Source organism: Nerophis lumbriciformis, linkage group LG32 (genome assembly GCF_033978685.3).
Source record: "Nerophis lumbriciformis linkage group LG32, RoL_Nlum_v2.1, whole genome shotgun sequence".
Classification (NCBI taxonomy): Eukaryota; Metazoa; Chordata; class Actinopteri; order Syngnathiformes; family Syngnathidae; genus Nerophis; species Nerophis lumbriciformis.
Window position 1 is genome coordinate 19776888 of NC_084579.2, and position 23996 is coordinate 19800883.

General features: G+C 43.6%; 1 protein-coding gene and 1 long non-coding RNA gene across 4 annotated transcripts in view; one reads left to right on the top strand and one right to left on the bottom strand.

The window, feature by feature from the left end:
• The window catches only part of znf532 (zinc finger protein 532), an 18730-nt gene extending 5039 nt beyond the window's left edge, over positions 1-13691 (bottom strand). The window contains exons 1-4 of one of the 3 annotated variants that reach the window (XM_061927339.1): positions 13571-13691; positions 9284-11528; positions 410-591; positions 133-309 (exon numbers count right to left, since the gene is read on the bottom strand). In XM_061927339.1, coding sequence (XP_061783323.1) covers positions 133-309; positions 410-591; positions 9284-11497 — 2573 coding nt within the window. In that variant the 5' untranslated portion in view covers positions 11498-11528; positions 13571-13691. Of the gene's footprint in view, positions 1-132; positions 310-409; positions 592-9283; positions 11529-12307; positions 12435-12460; positions 12729-13570 lie in introns of those variants that run through there. The other 2 variants (XM_061927340.1, XM_061927341.1) reach the window with 2 other exon arrangements.
• The window catches only part of LOC133574957 (uncharacterized), a 23205-nt gene extending 8433 nt beyond the window's left edge, over positions 1-14772 (top strand). Inside the window, exon 3 of the long non-coding RNA XR_009811438.2 lies at positions 14739-14772. This is a non-coding gene — a long non-coding RNA (uncharacterized lncRNA). The remainder of the gene's footprint in view (positions 1-14738) is intronic.
• The last annotated feature ends 9224 nt before the right edge of the window (positions 14773-23996 follow it).

Genomic DNA, 23996 nt, shown 5'->3' on the forward strand with positions numbered 1-23996 from the left:
TGCTGTAGAGCATGTGGATGGATGAGAATATGTATTGACCTTTCTTTAAGGCAAGAATATATGTCAATTTTTTATTGAATGTATTATTCTTGAAACAGTGATCTTCTGTATGAGGCTTGAATCTAGACTTACTTAGGCTCTCCTGCTTTCAATCCAGGATGCTGTGTGTACGCATGGGAGTGTGTTGCTGGTGCAGACTTGAAGGCCATGGGACAAAGCGCACATTTATAGAAGACCTCACAGTGTGTAGTCTGGATGTGCGACTTCAAAGTCGCAACATCAGAGAAGATCACACTACAGTGAATACATCTAGCAGTTTGGAAACAGGACAAAGGGGGAAATATCAGCTTGTGATAGCTACTACCGTAAGATTAGATTTACCTTGAAACAGTCTTCTATTGTGACTGACCGGTAGCCGACTCTACGTGCGTAGTGCAGGCAGTTCTTGGTGACGTGGGACTGGAAGTGGACAGATCGACAGCTTGCGCCACACTCTGGGCAGATGTAAGGAGACTTGTGCTGATGGATTCGTTGATGCGACAGAAAACTGCACTGATTTGGTAGAAGCATTTGGCAGATATTGCAGGTTTTCTAATGAAACAGAGAACATAGAAATGTTAATTGTATTGTGTGTTAAATATAGTAACAGTCCCTGTCTTTTTTTTTATTGTTCCGGCATAAAATGCCTGATTTCAAAGCAACATTTTTAAAAAGTTGCGGCAAAAGTTGCAACGTTTTAACGCTTTTTCCATTAACATTACTTATCCTTGTGATTTTATGAATTTGTAGTTAGCTTTTTTTTTTAAGTGTTTTTGTAACTCTAACCCTAAAAGCACAGGATTTTTGTTGCATTAAAAAATTGAGAGAAAGTGAACATTGAAATAAATTGTTGTTTCCTTTTGGAGTTATTATAGGGAAATTTTCTGAAGAAAATAATAAACCAATATAAACATAACTGAGAAAGGCATCTTACTAACACGGCACCAAAATGTGTAAAATAGGATTTATTAAGCCACAACAAAGTACAGTACATGTGTACCACTGCAAGAAAAATACCTACAATTATAACCCAACCTTCACATGAGAAAAAAACTTTGGCAGTTAAAAATAAATAATGCTGAAATAACAGTACAAATAATCTTGAAGGGACATTACTACAGAAATTAAACTTTGTATATCAGCTGTACACTAACTACAGTACTCTAAAATATATCCAAGCTTCATTTCTAATACTCTCCCTTTAAATGGTGTAACTGTAGTAAAACTGGTTGAAGGATGTATTCACTTGTGTGAGATAATGTACCGTATTTTCCGCACTATTAGCCGCACCTAAAAACCACAAATTTACTCAAAAGCTGACAGTGCGGCTTTTAACCCGGTGCGCTTTATATATGGATTAATATTACGATTCATTTTCATAAAGTTTCGATCTCGCAACTTCGGTAAACAGCCGCCATCTTTTTTCTCGGTAGAACAGGAAGCGCTTCTTCTTCTACGCAAGCAACCGCCAAGGTAAGCACCCGCCCCCATAGAACAGGAAGCGCTTCTTCTTCTACTGTAAGCAACCACCCGCCCGCGTAGAAGAAGAAAAAGCGCGCGGATATACCGTACGTTTCATTTCCTTTGTGTGTTTACATCTGTAAAGACCACAAAATGGCTCCTACTAAGCGTCAGGGATCCGGTTCATGAAAAGACGCAATCTCTCCATCCGCACACGGATTACTATTTCACAGCAACTGATATTCCTGTGAACCGCACTGTGGATACAACGGGAGCACGTACGGTGAATATTCGCACCACAGGGAATGAGAAGTCATCCTTCACTGTGGTTCTAGCTTGCCATGCTAATGGGCAGAAACTTCCACCCATGGTGATATTCAAAAGGAAGACCTTGCCAAAAGAGACCTTTCCAGCCGGCGTCATCATAAAAGCTAACTCGAAGGGATGGATGAAGAAATATGAGCGAGTGGTTAAGGTAAGTTTAAGTTTACGCGAAGAGGCCGGGTGGCTTTTTTCACGCAGCTCTGTCCATGTTGATATACGTATGTTTGTGATTGCACATTTGCGTAAATTTTGGGAGTGAACAGAGTTGTTAGAACGCTGGTTTTTAATATATTATTAAAGTTTGACTGACCTATCTGACTGTTTTTTTGACATTCCTTTAGCGCAGTTAGATGCGGCTTACAACACGGGGCGGCTTATAGGTGGACAAAGTTTTGAAATATGCCGTTCATTGAAGGCGCGGCTTTTAACCCAGGGCGCCTTATGGTGCGGAAAATACGGTATATTTACATATTAGGGGTGTAACAGTATTGCCGATAGTGCCGTTTCAAAGTCTTCACAATAATGCTGTGACGCGTGACGGTCCATCCATCCATCTTCCTCTGATTATCTGAGGTCGGGTTGCGGGGGCAGCAGCCTAAGCAGAGAAGCCCAGACTTCCCTCTCCCCAACCACTTCGTCTAGCTATTAACGGTGGATCCCGAGGCGTTCCCAGGCCAGCTGGGAGACATAGTCCCCCCAACGTGTCCTGGATTTTCCCCGTGGTCTCCAACAGGTTGGACGTGCTTAAACACCTCCCCAGGGAGGCGTGTGGGAGGCATCTTGACCAGATGCCTGAACCACCTCATCGGGTTCCTCTCAATGTGGAGGAGGAGCAGCTTTACTTTGAGCTCCTACCGAATGACAGAGCTTCCCACCCGATCTCTAAGGGAGAGCCCCGCCACCCGACGGAGGAAACTCATTTCGGCCGCTTGTACCCGGGATCTTGTCCTTGTCATAAGTAGGTGAGGATGGGAACGTAGATCAACCGGTAAATTGAGAGCTTTGCCTTCCGGCTCAGCTCCTTCTTTACCACAATGGATCAATACAGTGTCCGCATTACTGCAGACGCCGCACCAATCTGCCTGTCGATCTCACAATCCACTCTTGCCTCACTCGTGAACAAAACTCTGAGGTACTTGAACTCCTCGACTTGGGGCAAGAGCTCCTCCCCAACCAGGAAATGGCATTCCACCCTTTTCCGGGTAAGAACCATGGACTTGGACATGGAGGTGCTGATTCCCATCCCAGTCGCTTCACACTTGGCTGCGAACCGATCCAGTGAGAGCTGAATATCCTGGCCAGATTAAGCCATTAGGACCACATCATCTACAAAATGTAGAGACCTAATCCTGCAGCCACCAAACCAGATCTCCTCAATGCCCTGACTGCGCCTAAAAATTCTGTCCATAAAAGTCATGAAAATAATAGGTAGCCCTGGTGGAGTCCAGCCCTCACTGAAAAAGGGTCCGATTTACTGCCGGTATTGCGGATCAAGCTATTATAGAGGGAGCAGACCGCCACAATCAGACAATCCAATACTCCATACTCTCCGAGCACTCCCCACATGACTTCCCAAGGGACCTTCTCCAAGTCCACAAAGCACATGTAGACTGGTTGGGCAAACTCCCATGCATTCTCAAGGACCCTTCCAGGAGTAAAGAGCTGGTCCACATTTCCACGACCAACCCTGCTCCTCCTGAATCCGAGGTTCGACTATCCGGCGTAGCCTCCTCACCAGTACACCTGAATAGACCTTACCCGGAAGGCTGAGGAGTGTGATCCCACGATAGTTGGAACACACCCTCCAGTCCCCCTTCTTAAAGAGAGGAACGACCACCCCGGTCTGCCAATCCAGATGTACTGCAATGTTGCAGAATCTTGTCAAGCAAGACAGCCCCACAGCATCCAGAGCCTTAAGGAACTCCGGGCGGACTTCATCCACCCCCGGGGCCCTGGCACCGAGGAGCTTTTTAACTACCTCGGCAACTTTAGCCCCAGTAATAGGATAGCCCACCACAGATTCCCAAGGCACTGCTTCCTCATAGGAAGACATGTAGTTGGGATTGAGGAGGTCAAAGTATTCCTTCCTTCGATCCTATACATATACTATACACGCTGTTGACAGTGCACTGCTTCCCCCTTCTGAGGTGGCGGATGGTGGTCCAGAACTGCTTCGAAGCTGCCGAAAGTCGTTTTCCATGGCTTCTCTTAACTCCCATGTTGCGACCGCCAAAGTCGCGCACAACTTGGCCTTTCGGTACCTGTCCGCTGCCACCAGAGTACCAAAAGGACCCGATAGAACTCTTTCTTCAGCTTGACGCAGGTTCTGGAATTACCGCCACGACAGGCACCAACCACCTTGCAGCCACAGCTTTGATCTGCTGCCTCAAAAATAGAGGTAGGGAACATGGTCCACTCGGACTTAATGTCCAGCGCCTCCCTCGTGACATGTTCCAAGTTCTTTCGGAGGTGGGAATTGAAAATCTCTCTGACTGTCAGACTTTGTCAGACAGTTCCAGTAGACCCTCCCAATGCGTTTGGGCCTGCCAGGTCTGTCCGGAATCCTCCCCCACCATCGGAGCCAACTCACCACCGGGTGGTGATCGGTAGAAAGCTCCGGCCCTCTCTTCACCCAAGTGTCCAAAACATGAGCACAAATTCGATGACACAACCAGAAGGTTGATCATCGAACTGCAGCATAGGTTGTCCAGGTGCCAAGTGCACATATAGACACCCATATGTTTGAAAATGGTATAGGGGTTATACTTGTATAGCGCTTTTCTACCTTCATGGTAGAAAAGGTCAAAACGCTTTGACACTATTTACACTTTCACCCATTCACACACACATTCACACACTGATGGCGGGAGCTACCATGCAGGACCCTAACCATGACCAATCAGGAGCAAAGTGTCTTGCTCAAGGACACAACGGACGTGACTAGGATGGTAGAAGGTGGGGATTGAACCAAGAACCCTCAGGTTGCTGGCACGGCCACTCTCCCAACCGCGCCACGCCGTCCCCAAATGGTGTTTGTTATTGACAATCTGTGACGAGCACAAAAGTCTAATGACAAAAACACCACTTGGGTTCAGATCTGGGCGGCCGTTCCTCCCAATCACGCCTCTCCAGGTTCCACTGTCGTTGCCAATGTGAGCGTTGAAGTCACCCAGCAGAACAAAGGAATCACCTAAGGGAGCACTCTTCAGTACTCCCTCGAGGGGATCCAAAAAGAGCAGGTACTCTGAGCTGCTGATTGGTGCATAAGCACAAACAATAGTCAGGACCTGTCCCCCCACCCGAAAGCAGAGGTAAGCTACCCTCTCGTCTGCTAGGTTAAACTCCAACATACAGGCTTTGACCCGGGGGGAAACAGGATAAATGCCTTCCCAGGCCGTCGCTTCTCACTGCGTGCAACGCCAGAGTGGAAAATAGTCCAACCCCTCTCGAGATGACTGGTTCCAGAGCCCTTGCTGTGCGTCAAAGTGAGTCCAACTATATCTAAACGGAACTTCTCCACCTAGCTCACCAGCTAAGGCTTCTTTCCCCCCAGCAAGGTGACGTTCCAGCTAGTTTCTGTAGCCGAGGATCGGACTGTCAAGGGTCCTGCTTTGGCTGCAGCCCTGCTCACACTACACCCGACCTGTATGCCCCCTCCTATGAGTGGTGAACCCATTGGAGGGATGGACCCATGTTGCCTCTGTCCCCGTGGGGCCTGGCCACCGAGCCCCACCCCCGGGCCTGGCTCCAGAGGGGGAAATCTGAGTCCTCGTTTTTTCTTCTTCATAAAGGTCTTCGAGATGCTCTTTGTCTGGTCCCTTTGTCTTGGGAGACCCTACCAGGGGGCATAGAAGCCCCCGGACAACATAACTCCATAATAAGGTGAAAAAACAACAACTACACATCAAGTTTTTGTTTGACACTTGTGACAGTATCAAACAAAAACTTGATGTGTAGTTTTTTTCTGGTGTTTTAGCTTTGGCGTGGTCTGAAATAAACCACATCTCCCACAATCCTTTGCGCAGCGCGAGACTGGCAAAGTGGAGGCGACAATAATAGCGTACAGCGGCCTTTATGCCGTGATAATATCATACCGTGAGCTTTCGATAACTTTACATCCCTATTAGATATGCCTATTAAAATGATTTTAAATATATTCTTTATTCATAAAGTGTGCATATGGGGATAGTGTAGTATATTTAATAAACACGTCAGAAGTGCTGCTCGCCGTCGAGGCCGCACCCGTGTGTTCAGAATGTAAACAAGATGTGACGTAAGGTTCCCCGCCTCCTCAAAATGGGTATGCCGTGTGTACAGGAAGTGATGTCATCGAAATGGAAGCCCTCGATGGCTTCAAGCAGCATGCAATATTAATGAATGAAGCGTTCATACGCCGACACATGGTTCACACACAGAGGCATATTTGGTGCAACGCAAAAGGTTCGTAAACTGAATAGGTCGCAAGTAGGGGTGTTCGTAAATCGAGGTTCCACTGTCCTGGGAGGGCGTAACTCAGATTGCCATGCCATCAACTTAAGGGTTCCAAGTTTGATTCCAGCTTCCGCCATCCTAGTCTCGGCTGTTGTGTCCTTAGGCAAGACACTTCACCCACCTTCTCCCTATTCAGCTCACACTGGTGTATTAATGTGAATGAATGTTTGGCGTATGAATATGAATGATTGTTTGGTGTATGAATGAGAATGTATGTTTGCTGTACGAATGTGGGGCGGTGGTTGAATGGGCCGTAGGCGCAAATTGGCAGCCATGCTTTTAACAGTCTACCAGAGCGTAGCTGTGGCTACAAATGTATCTTACAACCATTTTGTGTGAATGTGGAGTGAATGAATGATGGCTTCTCAGTTCTCTGTGAAGCGCTTTGAGTGTCTAGGACATCACTATATAAATCGAATCCATTAATATTATTATTATTATTAACTAACAGTATGCTCCATCTGCTGGCATGTTTGCACGTGACCAACTCACACAGAAGCGTGCATAGTTTGTAAAACAAACACTACCAAAGGCTGCCTTTTTCTTTTTTTTCTTCTTCTTCTTCTTGGGCTTGATTAAAATTCTCCCTCTTCCCCTCCCCTCTTCTACTTAACCCACCCCCTTGGCTCTAGCATTTAGTGCAATGGCAAAGTATTGCAAATACGCCACCAAGCGTACGGACGTCGCTCAAGTCTCATTACGTTGTCAACCCTCACCATTTGCCAGCAGTGACGTAAGGCAGATGCGACGAATGTTTGTTTACTTTCAAGAGCCGTGGCACGCCATGTTCGCCTTTGCTTGTGCTCATCTTATTTTCTTTTGTCTGTCTTTACTAGGAAGAAGACCGTTTAGTAGACAACGTTTTTGGCTAAATTTGCAAGTGTCAGCGCATCAGCTTGCAGTATACTATGTGTTTAATTGTGTATTTATTAGGGGTGTAACGGTACGTGTTTTGTATTTAACCGTTTCGGTACAGGGGCTTCGGTTCGGTACAGGGTGTACCGAACGAGTTTCTAAGCTAAAGTCTTAACAAGCTGCTTTGCTTCTTCTGCCTCTGTCTCAGCACCCAGCATTGTCCCACCCACACAACCATCTGATTGGTTACACAAAAAGCGGTAACAGCCAATCAGCAGTGCGTATTCAAAGCGGTAACAGCCAATCAGCAGTGCGTATTCAGAGCGCATGTCGTCAGTGCTTCAGCGTCGAGCAGATTGGTGTTTAGCAGGTGAGCATCAGGCAGCGTACTCTCCCCAAATTAAAATAAACACCTCCCAGTCAACTACTCGTAACATCAGTATGAGCCCGTTGACCTTCTAGAAACTTAAACTGCAGCTCAGCTCGCTCGCAGTCCTGGCTTGAGGTGAAGGCTAATTAGCTTTTAGCGTAACGTTAGGTCATTTTGCGGTGTGAGTGTGTGCGAGTGTGTGTGTGTGTGTGTGTGTGTGTGTGTGTGTGTGTAGTCTCTCCTATTGCTAGTAGTTACATTAATCATTAGTAATGGAGCAGCCTAGTTTTGAATGGCAGGGTCCCTGCTATCACATGTTGATAAAAATATAACATTTACATCATAAATCAACGACAGGCTTCCCAAATGCTGTAATAAATTAAGCATGATGAGTTGACCTGAAACTGTTTAATGTTGCACTTTTTATATGTAGAAGAAAAGTTTTGTCATTCTATTTAATCTGAGCATCAACTTGAGGCAGTTTAATGTTGATTAACGTGGGCAGAATTATTATAGTGTTACCAATGTTAAAAGGATAAAGCCATTGTTTACAAATTTGGTAAATAAATAACCAAAAAATTAATATTTTGTTGTTTTCTTACTGTACCGAAAATGAACCGAACCGTGACCTCTGAACCGAGGTACGTACCGAACCAAAATTTTTATGTTTGAAGCCAAAATGTACGGGCAGTAGAAAAGGTTTAAAGTCTGACTAAAACCATGATTGTCGTTATTATGAAAATCACTTATTATACTTATTACTTACATTTGTACGTTTCTGTGGCTTTCTGGTCTGACGTCTTTCTCCTCGCACTCGACAGTGAAGGGAGGTCTGCGAGCTCACTTCTCTTCGAAGGGGGTACTTCGCCCTTCCCGCCTACCTGACGGATAATTTGAACGCCTCTTGACTGACGTGAACGCGCAAAACCAAGGAGGGACGGTAAAAACAAGGGGGGAGGAGGGGTATCTAAATTGAGCCATATTCTTCTTTTTTTCTTCTTATTATTCTTATTCTTATTCTTATTGTCAATTGTATCCTCTGTTGTCCACAATTTGCAGACATTCTCGTGCATGTTTTGAAAGTTGAAAGTCGATCCTAAACTTTTGTTTATGTTTCAACACATTGCACATACAGTACCTGCACTTCCAATGAGAACATTGAGCAACTGTTGAGAGCGATCTATTGCTGTGATTTTTGTTGGTTAAATGAGTGAATGATGAGTAATTATGTCAATGTAAACAAGGAAGTGAAGATGTGGGGTGATGCAGGTAGACATTTGATTGATGAGACAGTTGCGTTCCGCTGGAGCGCTGCTGGAGAAATTGTATTTATTTTCATTTCGATTGGCAAAAAAGTTGATGATTGGCTCAAATGTGTGGGGATTGGACAAAGTTGTGAGATTGTGCATATTTTGCAGGGATCGGTTGAATTTGCATGAATTGGTTTGATTGCGACATTGTGAAATCCTGGTAGGACTGTAATATAAATGGTCTCATGGTTACAGCAGTTACTGTTTCATTTTGAAAAGAGGGCTGAATTTGATCTTAGGATACCTGCCATTCCCTAGTCCGGGGCCGCAAAGGGGGAAACATAGTACTGAATTGTAGTGTGGTATATATTATATACCATAGTGTAAATACAGCCACATATTTCCACAGCACTTCTGCATATTCACAGGTTTGCATGAACACGATTTAGCATTCCTATTAAGTGTTAAGTAAGCAATATAAAATAAATCATACCTGCCCACTGGTCTCCAGAACTTGCTGATAATGCATAGCTAGTGAGCTGTCATCCTGGAACATTTCATTACATTCCAAACACTTCAGGCTGTGCCTACAGAGTTTGGATGCACCATCTTCCAAGGGCATGGCGGCCTCAATTGGGATGTTGCTTGGAGCTGAAATCACTGCACTTTGTGTCACATCACTTGGAACTGGCGTTTGAGCAGGTTGTGCCTGTGCATCGAAGCTATCTGTAATAGAGTGTAGTCTGGAATAGGGCGATGCTGTTATCATTTGGTCAGCAGGGATGGGTTTTAAGATTAGGTGTGAACACTGCATGACAACTCCTTTGTCCTTGTGTCCCCTGGCATGAGACAAAAGGCTGCACTTGTTGTAGAAGACAAGATTTTTTGAACAGTGATTGCAGATAACCTCAATCCGCACACTACGACGTTCAAAATGTTGGATCAAGCTTTTTTCCAGAGCAAATGAGTCACCACACTCCAGGCACTTATAGCCATGAGATGGGATTGAAATACAGGCTGAGGTTGGTGGGGAGAGGTTTGGGATATACACAGGAATTGGATTTATGCTACTCAGGACTTTATTGAAAGCATCAACTATGGAGCTTTGAGAGTTGGTTATGACATGAACTCTGGGGAACTTCTTTGACTGCTGGCCTTTGAAAAGAGCTTGCTGTTTAAGTTGTTGTGATTGCCTGGACTTTCCTTTTTGGAGATCACCATGAGCAGAGGATACATTCTGCGACAGAAGATTCAGGTTACTGAGACGGACTGCCTTTGGTACTAATTTAGCATTAGCCAGACTAGAGGCAGGGACCATGACTGTTTGTTGCATGGCATTTGCCGCTTTAAGGATGGCACTGCTGCGGCTTTGTACTGAGGCAGCAGGAATGACAGTTGCTTTGACTGTGGTGTTATTAGCCAGTTTCAGGTTGATGACTTGTGAACCAGCCGTCTTGACAGCTGAGACTGGAAGAAAGGCTGTTGCCACTGGTTTAATTGTCATCTGCTTGGTTATTCCATTTGATAGACCCCCACAGGTGGCTACCACCGTAGTTGGCAAAGAGGAGCCTGTGGGACATGAGAAAAATGCACCAGTGGTAGCCACTATTTTTGGGCCATTGGAATTTCCCCCTTTTTTCATTGTTTCAAATTCCAAGTCTGGGAGCACCCGTGTGACAGTACGCTTGATGTGTCCAGAAGAGGTCTTAATTGTTTTTATCCTGACCTTCGGAATGACTGTGGCAGTGTCAGTGCTTGAATCTGGTGAACCTTTGCTGCTACTCTCACTGTTGACACTAGATGGACTCCGTGGTTGTCCTGATAGCAATCGCTTTGCCAACTCTAAGGCTGATTCCTGTTCACATGTCTTTCCTGGAGCTCTGAAATTTTTATTGCCTTGGTTTGATTCCATTTGTGTGACAGGAAAATCAAATACACGGGACTCTGTAGGGCTTGCATTGTTAGCACCAAGAGCAGCAATGGCTGCAATACAAGAGGAAAGTTTTGCAGTTGACTTAGATATGACTTGCATTGTTTGCACATTTGTCTCTTTGCTCTCTGCGTCTCTGTGAAGAGTTTCCTTAGGCTCCTTTTTAGGAAAACTAGACTGATGGGTGTGACTAAAAATTGAATCTCCCAGAGTGATATTTTGGTTGTTGTTCTGGTCTGGTTTTAAGCCTTTTGCTTTGGACTTAGAAGCCTTCTCCACCAAAACAGGAGCTTTCTTTGTAAAGGACTTGACAATTGACAGACCACCGATTTTGTCAGTTGGATTATCTACTTCAATTGTGTTCTCTTCCTCAAACTCCTCTGCACTGGAGCTCGGACTGGATTGATTACTTAATGTCTGTCCATCCTTCTTGGAAGTTTTCCATACATTTTTGGGTGGCATAGAAGACAAGAATCCATTTTGAAGTTGCTTGCCAATTCTTTTAGACTGGTGTTGGGCCTTTAACAGCTCGTCCTTCTCTGAAAGATTTCCAAGATGTTGAATTGTATCCATGTTTAGAATATTCTTGACGATGACACTGACACCAACATCATGTCCTATCCGATCATCTTCAACTGTATTTGTTCCACACTTTGCTTGTTTGACCTTGTCATCTTCTTGGTGGCCAGATTCAATTGCAGCTTTAGGATCCACCATGTCCGGGATGTCGAAGGCTGCAAGGAGGTCATCAAAGTCGGGTGTTTTCATATCGCCCATATTCCTTTCCCTGCTTTGATGAGGATGTCACCTAGAAGTGTTATAAAAAATATAATTATAGAGTTGAATTGGAGTATCGTCACAAATTTACTAAAACAGAACTATATCTAGTGATATGCAGACTTCTTCAACTATTCAGAGAACAAAAATATATTCAATGTTAATTTTCAATCTTAAAAAGAAGCTACCTTGCACATAATCTGTTATAAAAAATGTTGGTTTGCGTAAAACAAACGCTACCTCATTATCTTTAAATTTTATTATAACAATCTTAGCAAGGATCTTCTGAAATTTCATTCAATTTATATTGTATACAAATTCATAATTATTACTACCACAGTCAATCCTTCCATGTATTCCCATATGTGCTGTTATGCTTGATGCTTGTACATTGTAATTTCATACTGTTTGGTGCCTTGTGCATGACGGTTTTTATAGCGGATACGACATTTGAAATATGACAGCAATGAAATGCACCATGTATGGTTCTTGAAGACAAAAGGCACCATTTTGGGACTAGCCTGGTTAGCCTGGTTGCAGCTGCACTAGTTCTGCTCTGGTAATCATGCATGCACAGATGTATTTGGTTTCTGTTTTTTTTAGTTAAACAACACTACTTAGTTTAGATGATGGGGGATTTCTGTGTATATGGAGCAGAGTGTGGGGGTGGTGACAGTCTACAGGGAAAAGGGCAGATGACTAATGAAAGGAGGTGAAAATGGCTGCTGCTGCTGCAGCAGAGAAAGAAAGGCCTGGAACATGCAGTTAGCCAGATCGGTCTAAAGCTGAAAATGAATGTCAAATACTCACAAATATGACAAATAATCCATGCTGATCCCATGCCCAACACATCTTTCACAAGCATGCATCATTCCACCCGACAGTTCCACATTTAGAATACTACCATGTCAGTAAAATGAAGAATAGTCAAAGAAACATGCAGAAGAATTAGCCCCTCCTCACCCTCTCGCCTTGTCTCGTCCCTCTCCAGCCACTAGCCAAACCTTCCGACTGTCCTTTTTTCCATCCTATGACAAACATGTTCACAACACTACTAAACCTTCAAAAAGCAATGGCACCCCACCCTGACTGGAGAAAAAAAAAATCTGCTTCTTTACAAAAGGCCCAGAGTTGAGGGTCAGGTTACATCCGACGTTGTGCTAAATTCTGGTGGTCTTCTTTTGTCATTCTCTGATGCACTAGCAACACAGAGACATATAAATAAGACACATAGATCATGCTCGTGTGTGTGTGTGTGTGTGTGTGTGTGTGTGTGTGTGTGTGTGTGTGTGTGTGTGTGTGTGTGTGGGCTGCAGAATCACAGACTTCAAGGCAGCCACCCCCACCCCTGTGTCTTCCCAAGTCTCCCTGCTCCCTTTACTGCAAGTCATTGCAGCATGGCTTGCCGTCGACCATGCCCATGCCACAATAGTCGGCAGGCAAGATGCTAAGGTACGACATAGAGTTAGTGGGGAATATTGTTTATCCCTCGTTGGAGCACAGCGACAGCATTGTTCTTGTCTGCCTCAAACTGGTTTCAGCTAGTTTTGGTCCGCCAACATAAAACCCCATGCTGCACTGCGGCCTCAAAACCACACAGGCTGAACTCCCAGTGTTCATGTTACTTTGCTTTGTGGATTCTTTTAAAAAAGGGGGACCTAAAAAAATGATGTAAAGGGGATTTCTGACTTTGGTTCCTTCATAATGAGGTTAGTAGACAACTATGAAAGAGAATATAGGGTGATGATATGACGTTGGAGCAGAGATATAAAAAATAACAAACAAATGCCTTCATGGGATGAAAATAAATCGGCTAACTTTGGATTCTGAAGGCCGACATGCTATGCTGGTAGTGTATTCTGGATACCAAATACCAATGTTTCTTTAAATCAAGTTTCTTAAAGCATTACTCTCACTCCCGAAGAAAAGGTAACATGGGTAAACAGACGGTATCCATGCACCTCCCTCACTTAGATTTCTTCCAAACATACCTTTTCTTGTGCCCCATAGATTCATGCATACACGTAAACATGCACATCCATGCATATAAATATGTAAGGATAATTTGCATACCCAGTCAGATCTTTCCCAACATTGAGAGACATTCAAGTTTAAAAAAAAAAGATGTCCTCCAGTCGAGGCCTCAGCACCTGCCTTCTTAGTGTGCCCCGGCTCTTCCAGGCTCCATCTTCCTCCTCCTTCCCCGCCCCCGCCCCCCACTCTCCTTCACTGATTCACTCCCAGTCCGGGCCTCCTTTCCGGCTTTGGCCCCCGCCACCGCCACCTTCACGGACGTTCATGAAGGGACGGATAGAAAGGGGGTAAGAAAAAAAGGGGGGCTGGGTTCAGCAGGCGAATCAGGCCTTTTGTCTCTGTCGGTGGAGGGGGGTGGCGAAGAGACTCTCCACACTGGCTCTGGAGCAGCAGCTGGTGCAAAGGAAGAAGAGAGAGAGGGAGACAGATGAGGTGGGGGAGACACAGAGGAAGAAATGAACGGGGGGACCACTGAAAAGGGTGTCAATGCATGGAGTGTTTTCATGTAATAGGTGTCGAGCATTGCATCCTGTATGAGTATGTATGATTATAGTATATGAGGTATGAGCACTTATAAAGTCAGTAGCATTACCGGTACATTAGTACTGTATAATGCAAACAGTGTAGGTTTTTGTGTACAGCAGAAAATAAATACCTGAATGTCTTTGTGGCAGTGAATTCAGGGGTAAAGAAACGAATGTTAATAAAAATCACAGCACTCTCCGGTGATACTTCTGCAGCATGGGGAAGTTACCAACCATATTCTATAAGATGCTAATCTACCTGGCAGCTGGTGGGGAAAACTATATCTCTCACTGGGTCTACTTAAAGCTCTTGACACACCTCACAGCTTTTGATTGTGTGAGAACCATGATGGATTCGTTCATTAGTCGACACCAGGAAAGGTAGGAACGATATGCGCATGTAAAATATATTAAAAGGCCCAAGTGGTGCTTTCTGACAATTGACGGTGTGACAGCTTCTGTGCAGGGAGGACAGCACAGCGAGATCCCCTCCCCCACAGACACAGTTATGTGACGTCATGTTTTCCTTGATCCAAGTAGACAGAAAGGATGAGGCCCCACTGTGCTATCTTTCAATTCATTTTCCCAATTCTGCTTGAGCCGAACATGTTTTGCTCTTTTATGCAACACGATAAGCCATCTGATGTCACCCTAATATTTATTCTTTGTCTTCCACAATATAGGCCTACATCTGCACCCATGTGTCCATTTGTCTTATCAAATCAAATCAAATCAACTTTATTTATAAAGCACATTTAAAATTTACCACAGGGGTAGCCAAAGTGCTGTACAATGAACAGGTTAAAAGATAAAACAAGTACCGAGCAAACACAACACAACACAAACAGAACACGATAAAAAAATAAATAATTAAAATAGAATAAATAAAAACATAAAAACATAAAAACAGGTTCACAGCAGGTGTATTATGGGGCGCCATTGCAGGATGGATATCACTCAGTGTTAAAAGCCATGGAATAAAAGTATGTTTTTAAGAGAGATTTAAAAACAGGAAGAGAGGAGGCTTGTCTAACACTCAGGGGTAGGTCGTTCCAGAGCTTGGGAGCAGCAACGGCGAAAGCTCTGTCACCTCTAAGCTTCAGCCTTGTGTCAGGGACCGTCAACAGCAGCTGATCGGCTGATCTTAAGGATCGGGCGGGGCAGTAAGGCTGAAGGAGGTCGGAGAGATAGGTTGGCGCGAGGTTGTTTAGACATTTAAAAACAAATAAAAGGAGTTTAAAATGTATTCGGTAACGCACAGGGAGCCAGTGAAGGGACGCTAAAATAGGGGTGATGTGCTCACGTCTGCGGGTCTGTGTTAGCAGACGAGCAGCAGAGTTCTGCACGAGCTGCAGGCGGGCGAGGGAGGCCTGGCTAATGCCTACATACAGGGCATTACAGTAATCAAGACGAGTCGAGATAAAGGCGTGGATTAATTTCTCAAGATCATGACTTGATAGAAGCGGTTTCACTTTCGCTATTTGGCGTAATTGATAAAAGCTTTTTTGAACGACGCTGCTGATTTGTTTTTCGAATTTAAAATCTGAGTCAAACTTTACCCCCAGGTTTGTGACACAGTCGCTGAGATACGGGGTCAGAGTGCCAAGGTCAACGTTGGGGGAGGGAGAGCGACTTGGACCGAACAACATAACTTCTGTTTTACCTTCATTTAGGCTCAGGAAGTTAGCTGAAAGCCAGACTTTGATGTTGTGCAGGCAGTCAATAAGATGTTGAACCGTGTTATTTTGTGCCATGGGAAAATAAATTTGGCAATCATCGGCGTAAAAATGAAATGCAATACTGTACTTCCTAAAAATAGAACCAAGGGGGAGAAGGTAAAGCGCAAATAAAATTGGGGCAAGGATTGAGCCCTGGGGGACCCCATGTGGTAAAGGAGCTGTGGACGACATAAAACTGTCTACTTTTACACAAAAACTCCTGTCGGTTAGGTACGACCGGAACCAGTTGAGGGCGGCGCCCTTAATGCCCACACAGTTCTCAAGACGAGTGATTAAGGTGGCGTGGTCGACGGTGTCGAACGCAGCAGACAGATCTAAAAGCACCAGGACAACATATTTACCAGAATCAGTGGACAGGAGGATATCGTTAAAAACTTTTAGAAGCGCTGACTCTGTGCTGTGGAGGGCTTTAAAACCGGACTGGAACAGCTCAGTGATACCATTATCCTCTAAGAAGGGCAACAACTGACTGTAGACAACCTTCTCTAATATTTTGGAAATGTATGGAAGATTAGAGATAGGTCTGAGGTTAGAGAGGAGAGAGGGGTCGAGGCTGGGTTTTTTAAGTAGAGGTCGTACCACTGCATTTTTAAACTCTACTGGAACTATTCCAGAAGAGAGGCTACTATTGATAATGTTAAGGACACTTGATCCAATAGTAGCAAGTACCTCCTTAAACAGGCGAGGTGGGAGGGCATCTGCAGGAGAACCAGAGGGCTTCATATGACTAACTGTGTCACTTAAAAAAGAAAAGGACACCGGCTCAAACTGATGGAAAACAGAAGAGAAATGCAGAGGAACAGAAGGGTCATATGAAGGCTGAGATAGACTGGCTCTAGTTGACACAATTTTGTCAGTGAAAAAATGGAGACAATTTTCACAGAATTCAAAAGAAGCATCAAAACCAACAGATTTGGGAGCATCAATGACAGTGTTAATAGTTTTAAACAGAACTCTGGGGTTGTTACAGTTAGAAGATATAATCTGAGATAGATATATATTCATTTCTGCTTTTACAGTCATCTGAAAGGAAAACAGGCTTTCTTTAAAAATGGCAAAGGACACATGCAGCCTGTCTTTTTTCCATTTTCTCTCTGCTCTTCTACATACGCGCCTGGCAGCCCGAGTGACGTCATTCAACCAGGGCGGAGGCGTAGCTTTAGTGCGGCGGCATTTGAAAGGCGCGATCGTGTCCAGTGTTTGTAAACAAATAGAGTTGAACCCAGAAACCAACTCTTCAGTATTCAGACATACAGAGGCTGCAGAATTATCATCACAAAGAGTTTTAAAAAATAGAGGTGAACCGAGCAGGAGACGAAGAATTAAACATGCGAGAGCGTTGGGGCGGTGCGCACAATTTAACTGGACACTGCGTGGGAATTTCAAACAAGATCGGCATGTGATCAGAGAACACAGCGTCGCAAATGTCCAAATTAAAAACACACAAACCATACGAGAGCACTAAATCGAGTGTATGCCCGCGTTCATGTGTAGAACCACACACAGACTGTACAAAGTTAAATGAGTCGATTATATTCAGGAAGCTCCTGGAAAGCGGCTCATCTGGACAGCAGGTGTGAATATTAAAATCACCCACAATAAGGACACGATCATATTTGGGCAGGATTTCAGCCAGAAATTCAGAAAAGTCAGTTATAAAGTCTTTGTGGTACTTGGGTGGTCGGTAGATGACAGCACACAGGACGACATCAGAAAGACCCAGTTCAAACATGCACAGTTCGAAGCTTGAAAAGGAGGATTGTAGGCGGATCTGACGGCATTTAAAGTCATTTTTAAAAACGACTGCTAATCCTCCTCCTTTTCGACCGGACGGCCGTGGGGAATTAAAGTAGGAACACTCCGGAGGCAGAAGTTCATTAAGAGGGGCGGACTCACCGGCTCTCAGCCATGTCTCCGTCACACAGAGGAAGTCCAGTCCGCGGGAAGTGAATAAATCCTTCAGGATAAACGTTTTGTTTGTCAAAGATCTTGCATTCACAAGACCGAACCTGGCGGGGGCCAGCACGTCCAGGGCCGCAGTTAATCCGGGTGGGGCCCGACACACAGCCCGCGGGTGGCGGGAATCCACCCCGCGCCTCCGGGGGCGGGGACAGCAGGAGCGACGGCGGCAAGCCTCTTCCTCCAAACCAACGATAGGAACCAGCCAGGAGCCGATGGGATCGAGCGAGCGTGGGTGCAGGAGGAGGCCGGATACCGCACAATTCCTCCTTCGGGAAGCCACGGGAAGCCGGGCCAGGAGTGCCCTAACTTTCACCAGCTGGCCGCCACGTTTACCGCGGCGCCGGAGACGCTTCCGCCGGGGGAGAGGAGCCAGGGGGCGGGAAAGGAAGGCAGGAATCCGGCCAGGTGAAAAAGCTGACTGGGACGTCGAAAAACCAACGTCGAAGTTGATCATATCAGTGGGAGAGGGGCAAAGATCCAACAGTGTTTGGCGGTCATACACAAGCAGTGAGCTGACAGAGACGAAAATAGACGCAAACAACACAAAAACGAACAGAGCTGACAGCGAGAGACGGCAGGCCAAAGCACATACTGGCGCCATCTTGGTCGGGGGCGTCTTACAGAGTATGCAGTAGATTCCTGCTGGTTGCGTGGGTTACAAGAGTAAGAAACAATTACAGGAATACATTATCCAGTATTAAACTTACAAATCTTTCAGATTTTACAACATCACACCTTGTCAAAGCTTCTTCTAGTTCTGAGTATTGAGTGAATTGACACAATGCCCTCTGCTGGATTTCTAGCTGCAGCACTCTATTTCACCTGCAGACAGTGCTATCAAATCACATTCTATTAGGTCACAATCCATCCATCCATTTTTTACCGCTTGTCCCTTTCGGGGTTGCAGGGGTATCCCAGCTGCACTTGGGTGGAAGACGGGGTACAGCCTGGACAAGTCACTACCTCATCGCAATCTTTTTTTGCAGTTTATAGCATAGAAAATAAATCTGTGAATATTCCTGGAGCGTATTCTGAACCAGCTAGGTAGAGATCTATTGTCGGCCTGTATGTTCATCTTGGTTTTCTTCTGTTTTATGTTTTTATACCTATTCGCCTTACATAGTATAGATCTATACAGTATAGAGATGTAACATTTAGTATTAGCGTTTTAAATTAAAATGATCACAAAACCACGCTTTGCTAAACTCACAGACTGGTGCTGCAGGAGCAAACTAGCGTGAGCTCGCTGGCTATCTTAAACGCAACAATACATACAAAAGGCATTAACATATTTCTGCATTAAGAACTGACATACCACAGCCTTCTATAAACACATTACTGTCTGAGCAACTATGAGCTATTCAAGTGTATGCATTCAACATACAAGTTGTGCTTTCTTGGACAGAGTGATAGATCAATACTCAGAAGTACCAGTGATGGGCAGTATTGATTGATTAATTGAAACTTTTATTAGTAGATTGCACAGTTCAGTACATATTTTGTACAACTGACCACTAAATGGTAACACCCGAATAAGTTTTTCAACTTGTTTAAGTCGTGGTCCACGTAATCAATTCATGGTATAAATATATACTATCATCATAATACAGTCATCACACGAGTTAATCATCAGAGTATATACATTGAATTATTTACATTATTTACAATCCGGGGGGTGGGATGAGGAGGGTTTGGTTGATAACAGCACTTCAGTCATCAACAATTGCATCATCAGAGAAATGAGCATTGAAGCAAGCTACATGTAGCTAAGATATGTAGCTTAACTACATTTTCCAGTAGCTTGGCGGTAGCTTAGCTACTTTTTTTAACAAGTAGCTTTTCCTGTAGCTTAGCTACTTTTAGACCCATGTAGCCAGGTAGCTTACATCAAAGCTACAAGCAACAAGGACAGAAAATTGACTGCGAATCCAGGGCCAAAATAATATGTGGAAAATCAATGATGATTGGTTGGTGTTCGTATGAGTCACAATTGGTTAAGGTTAGGGCGAAACATTCCGGACTGACCAATCAGAGGTACGATAAGGCAGGTCATCAAAACTCATAAGCAAAATCAGTCACAGTACACAGTCACACACTCATGTCACATAACGACAAAGGAGTCAGAGACAGGGGGACGCATCAAGCTGACGACTCAAAAGAAAAATTTACTTGAAAATGACAGAGGAGTTCTCTCCTGCTGATTACATTTTTCCTTTGGTGATGAAGACGACGTGCAGGAAACCCACAATAATGCGTGTCTTTAGACATATTATGACAAATGAATGCATTTAGTTAAAACAATGCCCAAAACCTTCTTTTTTAGTTGTTTACTCTGCAAACCAAAACCATAATGCTCTCTTCACCTAAGACGCGGAACAGAAATTTAGGAACACACATTAAGGTGAGTTGAGTTTGTAGCAAGTTTTACTGCCCATAACCATTACCAACTGTTCCCAAACAACACAAGTCACTGTTTTTTTGTCAAGATATAGATGAATGCTGACTAATAACAATAAAAACAATGATATCATTATAGGGGTGGTAAAGGTAAACTAAATAAATACGTACAGTGGTGTACGGGAACCCCGAGAGGTAGCTGTAGGGTGTCTCCACCTAAATGACAGATAGTTGATAGTAATGGACCCTTATTGTGTACATTTGTACACTGTCAGTTACATTAACATTGATATTATACATGTGGACCCATTGATATACAGGTAAATGCCGTTAAATGTAGCTTTGATGTAGCAAGCTACTTTTGCCGTGTAGCTTGTAGTGTATCCATCCATCCATCCATCCATCCATCTTCTTCCGCTTATCCGAGGTCGGGTCGCGGGGGCAGCAGCTTAAGCAGGGAAGCCCAGACTTCCCTCTCCCCAGCCACTTCGTCCAGCTCCTCCCGGGGGATCCCGAGGCGTTCCCAGGCCAACCGGGAGAGATAGTCTTCCCAGCGTGTCCTGGGTCTTCCCCGTGGCCTCCTACCGGTCGGACGTGCCCGAAACACCTTCCTAGGGAGGCGTTCGGGTGGCATCCTGACCAGATGCCCGAACCACCTCATCTGGCTCCTCTCGATGTGGAGGAGCAGCGGCTTTACTTTGAGCTCCCCCCGAATGACAGAGCTTCTCACCCTATCTCTAAGGGAGAGCCCCGCCACTCGGCGGAGGAAACTCATTTCGGCCGCTTATACCCGTGATCTTGTCCTTTCGGTCATGACCCAAAGCTCATGACCATAGGTGAGAATGGGAACGTAGATCGACCGGTAAATCGAGAGCTTTGCCTTCCGGCTCAGCTCCTTCTTCACCACAACGGATCGATACAGCGTCCGCATTACTGAAGATGCCGCACCGATCCGCCTGTCGATCTCACGATCCACTCTTCCCCCACTCGTGAACAAGACTCCGAGGTACTTGAACTCCTCCACTTGGGGCAAGATCTCCTCCCCAACCCGGAGATGGCACTCCACCCTTTTCCGGGAGAGAACCATGGACTCGGACTTGGAGGTGCTGATTCCCATCCCAGTCGCTTCACACTCGGCTGCGAACCGATCCAGCGAGAGCTGAAGATCTTGGCCAGAGGAAGCCATCAGGACCACATCATCTGCAAATAGCAGAGACCTAATCCTGCAGCCACCAGCTTGTAGTGTAGCTTGCTACAATTCTTTGGGGATAGCTTCCCCAGTGGCTTCGCTACATTTAATCAAGAGTAACTTGTGGCTTAGCTTTCTACATTTTCCAAGTAGCTTGCCCATCACTGGTAATTACACAATGTTTACAAGAGGACGTAAACTCGCGTGATCTCACATAAACCGGAAATGAGGTGCCCAACTCCCGTTTTTCCCTTATGGTTAATGTAAACTACAACCTTTACAAAGTAAAACTAATGAAGATAATCATATGTATTTAAGCACTTGAAAAATATACATTTTAAGAAGCTTCTGCTGAAAAGTATATTTCGTGGGTTGTTTTTTTTTAAAATAAAACCTTGTCAAAAGATTTCAGTGTATGTGTAAGTACTATTTGAGCACATTCAACAATTCCGTGATAATTGTAACCGTGATAATTTTGGTGTCTATAACCATGATATGAACTTTTCATATTGTTACATCCCTAATACAGTGGTACCTCAGTTTTTTATATGTTTTGTTTTTAGTATGATTAAACACACATTGGTAACTCAGTCTCTGCAGCAGTCGTTGTCCATGTGTTCTTGGATATAACAAAAATGTTAGCACACATAAATAAGGTGAGAAACACTAGTGAATTCAACAACATTTTTTAGCAAAGTATAGAGGTAATGTCTGTAACCTAAATTTGCTTTGGTCTTACAAAGTGTTGGTCTCTCAATCAATCCAAATAAATCTCAAACCAGAGTACCGTATATTCTGGAATATAAGGCTCACTTAAAATCTTTTTTTCCCTCAAAACTCGACAAGGCGCCTTATAACTTGGTGCGCCTAATGTAAGGAATAAGTTTGGTTGAGTTTACCCACCTTGAAGCTATTTTATTTGGTACATGGTGTAATGATAAGTCAAACATAATATATATGTATATATATATATATATATATATATATATATATATATATATATATATATATATATATGTATGTATATATATGTATATATATATATACATATATATACACACATATATATATATATATATATATATGTGTATATATATATATGTGTGTGTGTATATATATATATATATATATATGTATTTTTTAATATATGTGTACGTGTATATAATAGTATATATGTATGTGTATATATACATATGTATATACTGTATGTATGTATATGTATATATGTATATGTATATATATGTGTGTATATATGTGTATTTATATGTATGTATGTATATATGTATATATATGTGTATATATATGTATGTGTATATATGTGTATGCATATGTATGTATGTGTGTATATGTATATATATGCATATGTATGGATATATGCATGTGTGTGGATATATACATATAGATATATATCTTTTAAAAAATATATTTTTTACTATTTATATTACTATTTTATTAGGTGTATGCACCTTTGGGGATCTACTCCAATTTCGTTGTTCTTTGAACCTGTTCACTGTAATAATGACAATAAAACTCTATTCTACATAAGATATAAGTGTAGGCTGCACTATGATAGCAAAATGTCTCAAGTAAACAACACCAACATTTTAATTGTTCCATTGAAAATATAGAGAATTGCACAAGGCACTCAAAAATCTATCAAAATGTTTTAGTACGGCTTTGGTAAGCTATGAAGCCGCACCGCTTGGAGGATTGTCGGCGCATTAAACATACAAGTATTATTATGGTGTGTATATAAGGTAACACATAACTTTTCTTACCTTCTGGTACCTGCTGATCTGTATTTGGGATCTGTACAAGTCCTGAAAAATTGCGCGCGTCCGCGCCGACGTTGTAGTCGATAAGCTTCTTCTTTTTCTCTATCTTCTTGTTTTGTGACATTTATCCTCTGCTGTTTCCATTTCTAATATAAAGTAATGTTCTTACTTATATCTGTTAGTAAACTCGCAATGAAAGCGCTAAAACATACCGGTGTAGTGAGTTAAATTATTCACCCAAGGAACTTTAGTTATGAGAGTTCCGGTCGGACGTTTTTTCACGGGACACATTTCCTATGTTGTTGTTTCTGGGTGAGGAAATGCTGCTCCGTTATGGATTGAAGTAAAGTCTAAATGTCATTAAAACAGTTAGCTCCATCTTTTGACACTTCTTCCACTTCCGTCCTTGCACGCTACACCGGTACAACAAAGATGACGGGGAGAAGACGCTGCCGAAGGTGAGCCACGTAAATAAGACCTCCCACAAAATAGTGCATCCTGAAGCAACTGTTAGAAAGCGCCTTGAAGATGATCTGTAAAACATAATCTATGCAACATTTTGACCAAAGAACCACCAATACATGTTATGTAGACCACAAGGAAGTGTTTTCCATTTAGAAAATAATAATAGTAATAATATGACTCCATTAATGCGCCCTATAATCCGGTGCGCCTATTATATGAAAAAAGATCAAAAACAGACCATTCATCGGCAGTGCGCCTTATAATCCGGTGCGCCCTATGGTCCGGAAAATGCGATAATTGCAAAAGGAGGAATTAGGTTTTGGCTTTCGTTCAGTTGTTCATATTCAGTAACTGTCCACACTGGTGTATGAATGAATGTTTGGTGGTGGTCAGAGGGTTTCCGTCAAGTTTACC